The following is a 16,138-nucleotide window of genomic DNA, read 5'->3' on the forward strand; positions in this document are numbered from 1 at the left end:
TGGAAGTCTTCCAGAATCGCGGTCAAAGCTGATTCGAAAGACCGCCGCCGTTTGCCAGTTTCTGTGTTTACTAGAAGCACGCAAACGCAACTCGGCCGTCGTCATTATGGCCCCGCCCACCGACTCTATACACGATGTGATTGGTCCGGCAAGTGTTAGGCGAATACAGCTCAGAAGGGTATTGAGTGTTGCTAGATGACACTTGAGGTCAGATTAAACTTGCTGCCGCTAGGGTGCGTCTAGATTTCTAGGCTAGGCACTTCTATCTATCGGTTGTTGATTTTATGGAGGAAGATCAGAACGTGAGCTTGCAGTCGGTTGTAAGAGGCGGGGTTTAAGTGGACAAAATGTTTGGAGAAGTTCGAAATACGTCACCAGAAAGGATTGATACTAAAGACATGAAAGTAGCATCGGTTTCAGTTCTGCCTTGACATGCGCGACTAGATATTAGGAACCACCTGATCACTGAATGTCATGATTGATGTACACAAGAGGTTTACAATCATATTACTGTTTGCAGTGTTTATTTAAAATAGTAAGAGTGCTAATGGTGAAGTCACAATGGCAAACATTTCCGCAAACTTTTGTCGACAAAAGGGCCTATTGTCAATAAGTGTAGAGATGTATGAAGCACAGCTCAAACAGAAGTCAGTTTAAACAAGGTATTGGTCAATGCTGTAAATTCACAGGGGGAAATTTGTGTGAATTCCTATTGAAATGAGGAAAATGTGTCATTATTTCATTGAACGATCAGTAAATATTAATTCGATGACATAAAGTTCGCCCAGTAGTCATATCTGATTTTAAAAGCAAAGTAGGCAAATTAAGTATTAAGCAACGAAGAGACAAAGTTTTGAATGTCTTGTCACTTATAATGGCTGCTACTCCCCTGCAGTGGACCAGTGGTGTTGCATTCATGTAAAAAAGAAACCGTTAGAAATAATGTGTGAGGTATCCTTTAATGTGCCATTTTCTCGTCATCTAAAAATACCCACTTTTACACCCTCCGTGATGCATACCCTCATCCACATATTCTCCATTTAAATGTAGCCCTTTTTGGCAAACGCAGAGGCTTGTAATAAGAGGATGTGTCAGTACAGGTGTGACTGCTATGATTTTAACAGGGTTTAGTAATTGCTTTGTGCAAATCATGTTTAGTACCCCTTCTTTCTTTCTTTCTTTCTTTTTCTTTCTTTTTTTTTTTTCCTTTCTTTCTTTCTTTCTTTCTTTCTTTCTTTCTTTCTTTCTTTCTTTCTTTCTTTCTTTCTTTCTTTCTTTCTTTCTTTCTTTCTTTCTTTCTTTCTTTCTTTCCTCCTCTCCATCTGTGATTCTCTCTCGTTCCACTTTCCTATTTTCTATTCCTCTCCACGCTACTCCTCCTTTTTTTATCTTCCCAACATCCTGGTTCTTTTGTTCCTGTACCTTTCCCTTACTCCTTCTGCGGCTCTCGTTCCATCCCTCTTTCCAGTCTTCTTTCTCCTCCTCCCTCCTTCCCTCCCTTTCTGATGGATGACTCACATAGGCTAAAGCCCAGGGCTGTATAATTCAGGGCTTGACAGGTAGCACTCACTAAAAGAATAGGAACTGAGCCAAGAGCTGGTGGCAGCGGAGAATGGTATAGACGTATGCTAGCTTGCGCTCACGCTCTCTCTCTCTCTCTCTCTCTCTCTCTCTCTCCTCTCCTCTCTCTCTCTCTCTCTCTCTCTCTCTCTCTCTCTCTCACTCTCACTCTCACTCTCACTCTCACTCTCTCTCTCTCTCTCTCTCTCTCTCTCTCTCTCTCTCTCTTCTCTCTCTCTCTCTCTCATTTTTTCCATCAATATAACACTCGACTTGCTTTCCTTGCTCTTCACATGTCTGGCCTCTTCTCCTTTGTGGTAGCCACAATGAAAAGATTTTAATGCTAGCTTTTATCCAGCATTGTATTATCACTCAACTGAAATACAAAGTAACCATATAGATTCAGTGTTTTGTAAGGGAATATGCGAAGTGTGAATGGCCAATACATGGCTAAAGAAGGAAGAAGCAAGTTGTGCGAGAGATGACAATCTTGCACAATTTTTGACATTTGACAGGATTTTGTTCTATATATTCTAAGTTCTATATATTTAAGTTATAAATTCTATAAATAATTCATATATTTCTGATAATAAACACAATTGAGTTTGCAGACCTTGACTTTCTTTGTTAGAAATTAGGTGACATGGAGAAAAACCAGCTCTTAAACTTAATTGAGAAGTGGTTTGAATGACTGTTGAGGGTGGTACATTAATTAGTTAGACCATTCAGTTTTGCTCTCAAACAGCTGTTTGGTTGCGTCACAAATTGCCTTTCATAAAAATTCACATTAGATCAAATAAAATGTGTTTAAATGTCAAAAAAAAGAAGTTCAGCTTCAAAATGATCAGAAAACCTCAAATGTCTGCATTTTTAAAAATACCATACACTCTCAGAAAAGAAAAAAAAAACGGTCCAAAGGAGGTACAATTTTGTTCCTTGGGGAACAAAATGTATAACTGTACCTTTAAAGGTACACAATTGGTCCTTAGGGTACAATTATACCATTGTTTTCCTCTACTTAGAGCAGGGGTAGGCAAATTCAGTCCTGCAGAGTTTGGCTCCTATACCCCGAAAGACGTATATAGAAGCTCTTATTGAGAATTAACAGGTTTAGATGTTTATGTTTTATTGAAAATACTGGTCACCATTATGGTGATCAGTGTTTCCCTTTAGTTGGGCAGTTTAACTCTTGGCTTTTTATGTGAGTTTGTGGTTTTTGTTACAGTGTTAGCAAAACACATAATCTGTTCATATGAAAAAAGCCATAAACAAAAACTTCTTGAAGAAACTAAACTCATCACTGACTAAAAATTTTAATAAATAATATTCCCAAATGATACTTTCTTGCCACAGATCAGAGGTTCTGAATATTTATTCAATTTACATTTGGGGGGGGGGGGGGGGGGTTAGAGTTTAGACACACACAGATATCAAGAATCAGCATATGAATCTCAACAATGGTGACATACTTAATGCCGCAATGCATGCTGGGAGCAATGCGTTTTATACTGTTGTTGCTTACACTCTTAAAAATAAAGGTTCTTAAATAATTCTTTCGCAGGGGTTCCATGAACATTTAATATCCAAATAACCTTTCCATTGCACAAAAAGTTCTTTTTAGTTCAGAAATGTTATTTAGACTATAAAATTGTTAGAAAAAATTGTTACAAAAACCTTTCACAAAACGGTTCTTTGGGGAACCAAAAATGGTTCTTTTATGGCACCACTGTTTTGTACTCTTTTTTGTTGTTGTTGAGAATGTAGCATCTCCATTTTTAGTTTATTTTCTTTGTTCTTTTTTTTGTTTAAGAATAGGGAATAATGCAGTCTTTAAATATGCAGTATTCTGAGGTCAGAAAATATGCTGAGTCTGTGCATCGGTTACTTAAGAACCACTCATGTAATATGCTATTTGCACTAATGGAGTGTTTTATCAACAATAATGTCTTTTGGGTTGAATGGAAGTCAATGGAACCATGACCACAGACGTTCGATTGTTGAGACAGAGCTGCTGATGGATTCCTTTGTCTTTTCCTTTCTCAAGAATTTATTGAGATTTTGCATGATGGACGCGTACAGACGGCATTCATTTATAGCCTTAGGCCATAATTTACACCTTCATTCTATGTAGCAGGGAGAAATTATATTTGTGTGCCGGTAACTCACCAGCAGCATGCAAACAGATGGGCTCTGGACTGTGTGGGCGGCACATGCAGTTTCGTCCTCTGTCTTCTCTTCTCACTCACTCGCTTTTTTTGATGGGTCTTCGGGATGCAGTCTATGCGGTCTGTTGGCTTCGTGCTCGTCAAGTCATTCTAAATGATCTGTTCTATACATGCTGAGGGCTTATTTGTTATCTGTGAGGGATTTGTAATTCGCCCAAACTGTTAATTCAGCTGTGAGGCTGAGCCAGATGTCTTTTTCATGTGCTGTTGTCACGCAGTGATAAACATTATACAGCAGGATATTTCAAACTTATTTTGTACCATGGACCCATTTGGTAACCCCAAAGTGTTCACTTGCAAGCATTACAAATTGGCATTATTGAATCTCTTGTGCACAATCTCTTTGTGATACAATGTCAACGTGCAATCTTGTGTTATTGTATATTTTTTTAAAGTTCATTATAGTCAGGTCTGATTCTCGAAATTTAATTGGCTGAGGGTTCCAAGAATTTTGATATATTGTCCACGCTGGGACTTTTCATGTTCTTTTCACTCGGTTTGCCTATTTTTGCACGTTTCAGACAGACTGTCAGTCTGTGCATTTGTTTTTCAGTGGCTGTGTCCGAAATCGCCCCCCTATCCCCTCAAATATGGTACTATTTAAATGGGGAGGCATTTGTAGTGGTATCCGAAACCATAGTGGACATTATCAAGTGCACTCATTCAATCCCATAACGCACCACAATAACAAGTGTAAAACTAATGTAAACTTAATGGCTAGAGAATACCCATAATACACTGTGAAGGTCGTGTCAAGTAACTGTCTTTCAAATTATTCATTCAAATGATTTATTCAGGAACACTGATTCATTCAGGAACAAAACAAGTGGCTTGCTGAATTCGGAACCATGTACTAGCATGTATTCTGCTAAAAATAGTAAGGGAAGTATACTAGAATGTGGTTCTGAATTCAGCAGCTGTCTTTACGAGGGAGTCATTGAATTATTCATTCAAATGATAAAGTTTATTATTAACGATTCATTCAGAAACTAAACAAGTAAATGGTGGAATTTAGAATTGCATGCTACCCCACTACTCTCGCTATTTCTACCATATCTTTATAATCAATTAAATAGTTAAAGTAGGATAATAGTATGCTGTTCCGAATTCAGCAACTCTTCATGAGTCGGTCATTGAATCATTCATTTAAATAATTCCTTCAGTAGCAAAGATTCATTCAGAAACTAAACAAGCAACTGACGGAATTCAGAATAGCATAGGTCTACTAGCATACTACCGTGATTATTTCTACCATATCTTTATATTATGCAAGCAGTAAAAGTATGTAATATAATAGTCTGTCATTATCAGTCACTGAGATAATAATATTAATAATTAATTCAAATGATTTGTTTGGTAACATTGATTCATTCAGGAACAAAGCATGGGACTGACTGAATTTGGAAAAGATTTATGGTTTTTACCTTTAAATGGCAGAAAAAAGTAAGAATAGTATGTTTCTATTCTAAATTCACTAATTTAATTAATTAACACTGATTCATTCAGACAAAAATTCATAGTGAATAGTTGTTTATGCATTACTTATAAATATATCACAGTTTTGTGTCTTAGCCTTAGAAATATCCTTCCGAAATACAGGTGCTGGTCATAAAATTAGAATAGCATCAAAAAGTTGATTTATTTCACTAATTTCATTCAAAAAGTGAAACTTTTATATTATATCCATTTATTACACACAGACTGATTTATTTCAAAAGTTAATTTCTTTAAAATGATTATAACTGACAACTAAGAAAAATCACAAATCCAGTATCTCAGAAACTTAAGACCAATACAAAGAAAGGATTTTTAGAAATATTGTCCAACTGAAAATAATGAACATGCAAAGTATGAGCATGTACAGCACTCAATACGTAGTTGGGGCTCCTTTTGCCTGAATTACTGCAGCAATGTGGCGTGGCATGGAGTCGATCAGTCTGTGGCACTGCTCAGGTGATATGAGAGCCCAGGTTCCTCTGATAGTGGCCTTTAGCTTCACAATACCCTATAGATTTTCTATGGGGTTAAGGTCAGGCAAGTTTGCTGGCCAATTAAGAACTGGGATACCATGGTCCTTAAACCAGGTACTGGTTGCTTTAGCACTGTGTGCAGGTGCCAAGTCCTGTTGGGAAATGAAATCTGAATCTCCCTAAAGTTTGTCAGCAGGAAGCATGAAGTGCTCTAAAGCTTCTTGGTGGCTGTGTTGACCTTGGACCTCAGAAAACACAGTGGACCAACTCCAGCAGATGACATGGCACCCCAAACCATCACAGACTGTGGAAACTTTACACTGGACCTCAAGCAATGTGGATTGTGTGCCTCTCCTCTCTTCCTCCAGACTCCTGGGACCCTGATTTCCAAAGGAAATGCAAAATTTACTTTCATCAAAGAACATAACTTTAGACCACTAAGCAGTCATTTTTGTCCTTTTGACGCTGTCTGTTGTTCAAGAGTGGCTTGACACAAGGAATGTGACAGCTGAAACCCGTGTCTTGCATACGTCTATGCGTAGTGGTTCTTGAAGCACTGACTCCAGCTGCAGTCCACTCTTTGTGAATCTCCCTCACATTTTTTTATGTGTTTTGTTTCACATTCCTCTCTGCAGTTATCCATATTGCTTGTACACTTTTTTTCTACCACATCTTTTCCTTCCCTTCTCCTCTTTATTAATGTGCTTGGACACAGAGCTCTGTGAACAGCCAGCCTCTTTTGCAATGACCTTTTGTGTCCTGCCCTCCTTGTGCAAGGTGTCAATGGTCATCTTTTGGACAAATTTCAAGTCAGCAGTCTTCCTCGTGATTGTGTAGCCTACAGAACTAGACTGAGACCATTTTAAAGGCCTTTGCAGGTGTTTTTAGTTAATTAGCTGATTAGAGTGTGGCACCAGATGTCTTCTATATTGAAGCTTTTCACAATATGAAAATTTTCTGAGATACTGAATTTGGGATTTTTCTTAGTTGTCAATTATAATCATCAAAAGTAATAGAAATAAACATTTGAAATATATGAGGCTGTGTGTAATGAATGAATATAATATGCAAGTTTAACTTTTTGAATGAAATTAGTGAAATATATAAACGTTTTGATGATATTCTAATTATATGACCAGCACCTGTACATTTGTACTCTCTCATATTGCTTGTAGTGCAATTTTTGCTCACACTTCAGCCGTTTCCTCCACAGACCCCTTGGCTATTTGAGACAGACCCCATTTTCTATACAAGTTTCTGATATGCATCAACCCGTCTTATGACACGATTGACCACTGGATAATTACTAAGAGAGCTGTTTTGTACTTGGTGCAGGATTCATCCAATGGGAAGAGTTTACAATCTGAGTATACTGTACTGTATCTCATTTTCATCCATGTGATATCTGATGTAGATCTGAACCTGTGTGAATGTCAGTATTATGCCTCCTAAGAGCACGGCGAGATGTAAAGCCTCAGTCCAGGGTCAGACTTCACGAGTCTCTGCGGTAAATTGAACCGCCAAGGACATAATCACCGCAAACAGCCTCTCAGTGTGTGTGGTGGTGTGATTGTGCGCTGTGTTTTTAGGCAGAGGGGGACCGGGCTCCGCAGTGACAGAGAAGGCAAGTGAGCTGCAGAGACAGAAAGAGCCCTGCAGAATGCACAACACCAGCACCTCCTTTGTTCTGCTTTTTGGGAGGGCGCAGAATGAAGGGAGGTTAGCTGGGAGATGTCTGTCAGGCACAGAATCACTGATCTCTCTCTCTCTCTCTCTCTCTCTCTGTCTGTCTGCTCAAATGGCAAATCCCACTCCTGAGGGGGAGATCACCATGGTGACAGCGCCTTGCCATGCATGCCTGTGGATGCTGCAGTGTAGGAGCGCAGAGGAGCCGCATGCTCCTATGGCAACTCCAACACAAACAGCCAGCTGTAGCTGCTGAATTCGCCTCCACGGCCCTATAGCGTCACACTCCACTAGAATATACCTGGTGCCAAGGCGGCTAGAATCAACAATAGACCACAACCTGAACATACCCTTGGTATTCAGGCCAATTTAAAACAAAGAGCATTTCTGTTGGCTAATCTGCGGTCGCTAATTGTAACAGAATGACTATTTGAAGTCTTTTAATTAAAAATAATCGCATGTTTTTAGAAACAGACGGAGAAATTATTCTCGTTCCTCACTCCGCCACTTTGAGAGCAATATTTGCTCCATTATTATGACGGTTGCTGTGGAAATGATCAAACGGAGCTGGTCCGGGCTAATATTCTGGCCATTGCTGGTATTAGTCAAGTTCATCAGAGGATTTGTCCACCAGGAGCTGTCTGACTGAAGTCATTATTTCAGCCGGCAGTTCTGAAAGGCGCTCTCTCTCTCTCTCTCTCTCTCTCTCTCTCTCTCTCTCTCTCTCTCTCTCTCTCTCTCTCTCTCTCGGCCGTAATTACCTTAGTCCCACTCAAAGCCTGCCTCCGCCGCTCCCGTATTCAAATGTGGTTTAATTACCTGTGGAATTTTAATTGGCGTGGCCTGCCAGTGGGAAACGCGAAGGTGTCCAAGGTCATTCCGAGTCGTTCGCGAAACGCTCTCACCCACACAGACGACGCTGGCTGCTTGCCCGCACAACACGCCATCACTAGAAGCACAGGCTCTATAACCAGCATCTGCTTTAACAATAAAACAATAAAGAGAAAATGGGCACCTCACACCAACAGGCTGACTGATGCATTGTAGGGTATAAGGTTAAAAAAAAGTTTATTTTATGGTGCATATATTTTTAGGACACTATGTGCCTAGTTATTGTAAGTACTGTGAAATGATAATTAATGATGGACCCTTTTCACAGACTGTGATGAACGGTCATCGATATTATAAATAATTTTTCTTTTGCAATTTGAGAAAATGGGGACACAAAACATATATTAAATATATTCTCTCATTCACCACTATAAAAGTTAACCCAACTATGAAGACTTCCGCTCTAAGAAACCCGGAAATGTGAAAAGGGTCTATTATGATTTTAAAAGGACAGATTTTAAGGAGTTTGGTCTTTCCAGTAAACTTTTAAAATATTTATCAATTTGTTTGGTTATTACTATTTTTATTTTTTTGTGTTGTTGCTTATTTACTGGTGGCCATCATGGACCAAGCCCAACCCATGAAAAACAATCCCACACCATTATGCCCCCTCCACCAAACTTTACACTTGGCACAATGCAGTCAGGCAAGTACTGTTCTTCTGAAAACGCGATTCATCACATTAAAAGAACACGTCTCCACTGCTCTAGAGTCGTGTCTAGCTGGGGTGCTTTACACCACTGCATCTGACACTTTGCATTGCACTTGGGGATGTAAGGCTTGGATGCAGCTGTTTGGCCATGGAAATGCATTCCATGAAGCTCTCTACGCACTTGAGCTCATCTGAAGGCCACATGAAGTTTGGAGGTCTGTAGCTATTGACTCTGCAGAAAGTTTGTGACTTCTGCACACTGTGTGCCTCAGCGTGCGCTGACCCCGCTCTATGATTTTACGTGGCCTACCACTTCATAGCTGAGTTGCTGAATGCACTTATTGCACAGGTGGCAACCTATCACGGTACCAAGCTTAAATTCACTGAACACCTGAGAGCGACCCATTCTTTTACAAATGTTTGTAGAAGTAGTCTGCATGCCTAGTTGCTTGATTTTTTACAACTGTGGCCATGAAAGTGATTGGAACACCTGAATTCAATAATTTGGAGGGGTGTCCAAATACTTTTGGCTAAGTATTACTCCTTCTTTTAGCGAGTTTTTACTATTACAGCTCTCATGGCATGAAAAGTTTCAGAGATGAACATTGCAGCCTATCGCAGACTTGTTGAGGGCATGAAAGCAGTGGTCTCATCATTGCAACTCAGTTTCTGTACACTATTGAAAGCTTTCACCTTCACTAACAGTGCAAACTTGATATATTTAAGAGATTTGTTGAATAAAACGGGAGTCACTGATAAACGCGCCACTGATAAACTCTCGTTGTTTGATTGACAGCTTCAGCACACGCTGCTCCAATGATTGCAAAGGGAGCTTTCTTTGATCTCTGTTAAATAACAGATTATTTTTCATCCTATGAGAGAAACAATGCAAGTTGACATTTAGTCACCGCTTTGATTTACTGGCACACAGTCAAAGAACATTGGACTGTACATGAATCATTACATTTCAAATCAGGCATTAGAATTTACACAGTTACTAAAATTTTGCATTACTGTCGATTCCAGGCAGTATCCTCAATGGCATGTTTATTGCTTGGTAGCTCAATCTGGTTTAACACCACGTAGGCCTATGTAACTTAGGCTACCTATTATATTGCACGTCATGCGCAAATCGGGGCTAAACAGGCAGTGATGTAGTAGGCATTGATCTTCTTCTGCAGAGGCGGTTCTTGCCTCCCTTTGACATCATAGATCCCCACACTCTAAAAACCTGTTTTTATTTAACCCAGCGAATGGGTTGTCTTAAGCAAATATTTAACCCAACCGCATTATTAAAACAACCCAATCGCTGGGTTAAAACAACCCAACAACTCAAAAATGGGTTAATCCATATTTGACCCAACATTGGGTTTAAACAACCCAACATTTTTTAGAATGCACTTTGAAAAACCTGTCGTTTGCTAAGTCTGGTTAGACTGGTTGAATGATTTGATTGCGTCCTGCAGTTCAGTCTGGAAACCTATACATTAATTTATCCTCCTTCTGTCACACTTTTGCTGGAACCAATCACAAACCAGCTTATCCACCTGCACATTGATCACGCCCGTTGATCACGCCTCTTGTGGTTTGATTGGTTGAAGGACTATCCAATTACGTACAGAGTCATTTGAATTATGCTCATTGTCACGCCTCTTGTTGTCTGATTGGTTGAAGGACTATCCAATTACACACAGATTCATTTGAATTATGCTCATTGATCACACCTCTTGTTGTCTGATTGGTTGAAGGACTATCCAAATACACACAGATTCATTTGAATTATGCTCATTGATCACACCTCTTGTTGTCTGATTGGTTGAAGGACTATCCAATTGAGTACAGAGTCATTTGAATTATGCTCGTTGATCACGCATCTTGTGCAGTAGAACATACAGAGCAGACTCCCTAATGTTCAATCATAATTTTCAGTTCTGAAACTTACAGGATATTCTTAAAGTATGATGACATCGTATATGTCAAAAGCTCAAGGAAAATTTGAAAACCTTTCTCGAGAATTAAGAATGAACTATTTGAGAATGAACATTTATTAATCTTAGTTAATGTTAATTTCATCATTTACTTATACATTATTGAAATCAAAAGTTTTTGTTAATGTTTGTTAATGCACTGTGAACTAACATGTACAAACAATGAACAGCTGTATTTTGATTAACTACAATTAACAAAGATCAATAAATACTGTAATAAATGTATATTTAATCTGAGTTAACTAGCGGTACCAAATGACACCTTTTTGCAAAGAGTTACCATTATGTTTATAATTATATATGTTTTTAAAAGTAATAATTGTATTGCTTTTAAGTAGGTTTTGACTTTATCTGTTTAATTATATATTATGCAATTATTATTATTTTTAATTTTTTTTTTTTTTACAAATCATCCTAATTAACCACCACATGGTTACTAATACCAACCACAGGTTTTGTTATAGTGTAAATAATCATAACAAGTGTGGTATTTTTTTTTTTTTCATACCATTTTTAAGGCGCAACCCTTGTCAATTATGTTATATAAGTCGAGCACAGATCCATATTGCCTGAAGTCCTTGGTCCACTGGTGCTGATTTGTGCATGTTAAGGCAGTATCTGAGTATGAGGAGGAGATAACTGCCTGCAAAAGGGATTTGAATCTAGAATATTTCACAGTCCGTTGATCCCTGACCAAGCGCAAGAGCCATGAGAACAGGTTATAAAAACACAGCTCACATTTTTTTATTGTCCTCTCGTCATTCAAAGTGTGTGTGTGTGGCGTGCTTTTCTAATTCTAGGCAACCCAGTTTATATCTACAAAGCCTCACTCTGATGTGAATCTCAACTCCCAGTTGTTAACCTAGCTGAAGGTTTGAGGTTATGACTTAAAGGAAGCTTGAGGATAAGGTTAAATGCATAAAAGTATTAGGAAGAAATATTATTTGAAAATAGTCCCTCTATGTTTTGTTCAAAAATCCCATATTTTTTTGTTTTTTGCTTCAACAGATCAATAATAATTGTCCCCAGAAGCCAGATTATCTTTAGAAAGACAGTGTTCACAGCACTTATCAGAGATAATGATCAATATCATTATCGCATCATTAAATAAGTCAAAAGCTCATAATATTGTTAGAATAATGAAAAAAATATACATAAAGTCACAAATAAATTGTTTTATATGTAGAATTGATTCAGCAGATGCCACATTCAAACCACATATAGCGGCTCATGCTGTTTTAGTACTCAAAAAAAAAAAAAGATTATTATGGGATTTGTATAATTGAGGGCTAAGGCTAGAATGAGCTTTGCCTTGTTTATATTTTGGAGGATAAGTCTCATAAACGAGTCTTGGCGGTTTAGGAATAGCACTGTCTTGTGGGACCAGAGTTCAAGCAGCACACGCATTTACATGAATAAATGTGCCAGTGGTTATTAATGCTTTGTTATGTCTTAAACAATTCTAATACTCCTTATCTCTGAGGGCTGAGCTTTGGAACAGGCAATCTTCACACATTCAAGGTAATTTTTCAGAACTGTTGCACATAATTCTCTGGGTTTTTGTTTTCTTTTTTGTTGTGCAGTGTGTATGGATGCCCCTTGGCCAAGAAAAGAAAAACCCAAGAGAAACCTCCACAGGAGCCAGCTTCCAAACGCCGTACGTTTCTAACTATGGCTGATGGAGAGCCCACCATGTACGAAAATTATGAGCCGGAGGCCATGGAGGAGGGAGAAGAGACGGAACAGGAAGTAGAAGAGGTGGAAGAAGAAGAGGAGGAGGAAGGGGACGATGAAGAAGAAGAGTGCTCGGATGATAACGAGGAACCAGGAGAGGAAGAAGAGGAGGAGGAAGAGGAAGGAGAGGACGTGGAGAGAGAGGAGGCAGGGGGGATAGAGCAAATGGAGGAAGAGGTAGAAGAGGAGGAGGAAGTGGTGGAGGAGGATGGGGATGATGAAGAGCAGGAAGACGATGAAGAGGAGGATGATGAAGATGAGCATGAGGAAGATGAATACTATGAAAATCATAGTCATAGTCATCAGCAAGGTAAGCAGTGTTATCTGATTTATTGCATATCGTTTGTACAACATTCTTAAAACATATATATATACACGCACACTGGATAATTACACCTAAAGGATTATTAGGAGCACCATACTAATACTGTGTTTGACCCCCTTTCACCTTCAGAACTGCCTTAATTCTTTTTGGCATATATTCAACAAGGTGCTGAAAGCATTCTTTAGAAATGTTGGCCCATATTGACAGGATAGCATCTTGCAGTTGATGGTGATTTGTGGGATGCACATCCAGGGCACGAAGCTCCCGTTCCACCACATCCTAAATATGCTCTGTTGGACTGAGATCTGGTGACTGTGGGAGCCATTTTAGTACAGTGAACTCATTGTCATGTTCAAGAAACCAATTTTACATGATTTGAGCTTTGTGACATGGTGCATTATCCTGCTGGAAGTAGCCATCAGAGGATGGCTACATGGTGGTCATAAAGGGATGGACATGGTCAGAAAAAAAAAAAAAATCATCAGGTAGGCCGTGGCAATTAAACAATTCCCAATTGACACTAAGGGGCCTAAAGTGTGCCAAAAAACATCCCCCACACCATTACAACACCACCACCAGCCTGCATAGTGGTAACAAGGCATGACGGATCCATGTTCTCATTCTGTTTACGCCAAATTCTAACTCTACCATCTGAATGTCTCAACAGAATTCGAGACTCATCAAACCAGGCAACATTTTTCCAGTCTTCAACGGTCCAATTTTGGTGAGCTTGTGCAAATTGTTGCCTCTTTTTCCTATTTGTAGTGGAGATGAGTGGTACCCGGTGGGGTCTTCTGCTGTTGTTGCCGATCCGCCTCAAGGTTGTGTGTGTTGTGACTTCACAAATACTTTGCTGCATACTTCGGTTGTAACGAGTGGTTATTTCAGTCAAAGTTGCTCTTCGATCAGCTTGAATCAGTCGTTCCATTCTCCTCTGACCTCTAGCATCAACAAGGCATTTTCGCCCACAGGACTGCCGCATACTGGATGTTTTTCCCTTTTCACACCATTCTTTGTAAACCCTAGAAATGGTTGTGTGTGTGAATCCCAGTAACTGAGTAGATTGTGAAATACTCAGACTGGCCCGTCTGGCACCAACAACCATGCCATGCTCAAAATTGCTTAAATCACCTTTCTTTCCCATTTTGACATTCAGTTTGGAGTTCAGAAGATTGTCTTGACCAGGACCACACCCCTAAATGCATTGACGCAACTGCCATGTGATTAGTTGATTAGATAATTGCATTAATGAGAAATTGAACCGTTGTTCCTATTAATCCTTTAGGTGAGTGTATCTAGTGCCTTAAATTAACACCCGCCAAGTGTCAAACACACACGTACGAAGCGCGCACACATAGCTGCATCAGATTCAGACAGTGCTTAAAAAATACCCAGCCTAATCTGCCGGCGATTTGATTTCGCCCTGCAACTCAGTCTGGAAATTCATTTCTAATGCTTCTTTTACACTTTTGCGGGAACCAATCACAGAGTGGCTTATCCACCTGGTGTGCTACTGGCGGGTTTAACACGATGACGGATAGAGAAGCGATGGGTCGTTGCCCGTTGAATTATGAGTCATTTGAATTATGCTCGTTTATCACACCTCTTGTGGTCTGATTGGTTGAAGAACTATCCAATTGCATACAGAGTCATTTCATTTATGCTCTTTGAACACACCTCTTGTGCAGTAGAAAATACATAACAGACTCCCCAGACCAATGTTCAATCTTAAATTGAGCTTGGTCTGGTGATAGCCAGACAAATGTCTTGCACTTGAGTGGATAAATTCCCACAAAATGATGTCAAACAATAGCTAGTATCCTAGTAAACAGTTGGTTATAGCCCTATTTGGCTGGTAATTATTTCTCAAATGGAAGTCCATAAAGAATAATTTGCATGCCACCTCAGTGATGAAACTCGTGCATTCGGATGGTGATTTATTCACTGTGGAGGAGAACTTTTTGTGTGACGTGCTGCTCACGTGGTCAATAACATGTTTGTATGCTGTAAATAAAATGTCATATGCTTGGTATAATAAGAATAAATGCATAATAAATTTAATAATAGGAAAATAATATCCTAATTATTATTTAATTATTTAAATCTGTTTAAAAATAGGAAGATATATATATATATATATATATATATATATATATATATATATATATATATATATATATATAGATGCACATTATAGTTAAAATGGTTTTCATTCTTGTATTTTATCTCAAAATAAAGGATGTAATTTTATTCCAAATGGAAATGAGCGGAAATAAGTTAATACAGCCTCTTATTTACATGAGGTAAATAAGAGAATATTAACAAAATAATGCTTGGTTATTTTTAAATGCTGCCATAGTAACGTAGCATGGTCTTAACAGACTCTCGTACATTTCATTTGTACAGAGAGTCTGGCCACCATTGACAAGCGTTCACTTCCGTGAAGGCGGGTACTCTGAAGTTTAAAACTATTAGATCTGCCATAATCAATCGCTAATGTTTTGTCGTGGCGTATGTCATGCGCCCTTCGCCGGTTTCATACCTAAACTCGTGCATTCGGATTGTGATTTATTCACGCCACGGTGGAGGGGAGAGTTTTGTGATCAGGAATGTGCTGCTCATGTGGTCCGTGACATGATTGTATGCTTTAAATAAAATGCCATATGCCTGGTATGATTATAAATGCTACAATAAATAACGGACCAATTCAAATGTTTACATGCTTTTATTTTTATTTGTTTGAGCGGTGATGAAATATATTGCTCTTGTACTTGCCAGCATTTTAAAGTAATACAAGTGTAGAAATGCATCCAAATAACAGCAAAGCGCAATCGTACGGTGCTCTGCGGTGGTCAAAAATTATTATAAACAGTGAATTTTGAAGTGATATATTCTTGAAAACTCAGAGATATGGATTCGGACAGCTATTACATCAGCACACGACCTTGGTGTTTGTCAAAAGCAGTAGGTAATTCGGCCGGGGATTTTTACCCGAGTGGTGGGAGACGGACGGCAATAACTGACTAGCCCGGCCCCTGTAACTTAAATGATGGCAATAAGACCCCACGAGAAACAATTACTGTCTACTGAAACTAATAGTGCTTCAG

General features: G+C 39.0%; 1 protein-coding gene across 8 annotated transcripts in view; it reads left to right on the top strand.

Annotated features, from left to right (window-relative positions):
• The window catches only part of myt1la (myelin transcription factor 1-like, a), a 102,096-nt gene that overhangs the window by 43,403 nt on the left and 42,555 nt on the right, over positions 1–16,138 (top strand). For 6 of the 8 annotated variants that reach the window (XM_067417565.1, XM_067417567.1, XM_067417570.1 and 3 more), the window contains exons 6-7: positions 12,556–13,016; positions 13,699–13,755. In XM_067417565.1, coding sequence (XP_067273666.1) covers positions 12,556–13,016; positions 13,699–13,755 — 518 coding nt within the window. The remainder of the gene's footprint in view (positions 1–12,555; positions 13,017–13,698; positions 13,756–16,138) is intronic. The other 2 variants (XM_067417569.1, XM_067417571.1) reach the window with 1 other exon arrangement.

Source organism: Pseudorasbora parva, chromosome 15 (assembly GCF_024679245.1).
Source record: "Pseudorasbora parva isolate DD20220531a chromosome 15, ASM2467924v1, whole genome shotgun sequence".
In the NCBI taxonomy this organism is placed as follows: domain Eukaryota; kingdom Metazoa; phylum Chordata; class Actinopteri; order Cypriniformes; family Gobionidae; genus Pseudorasbora; species Pseudorasbora parva.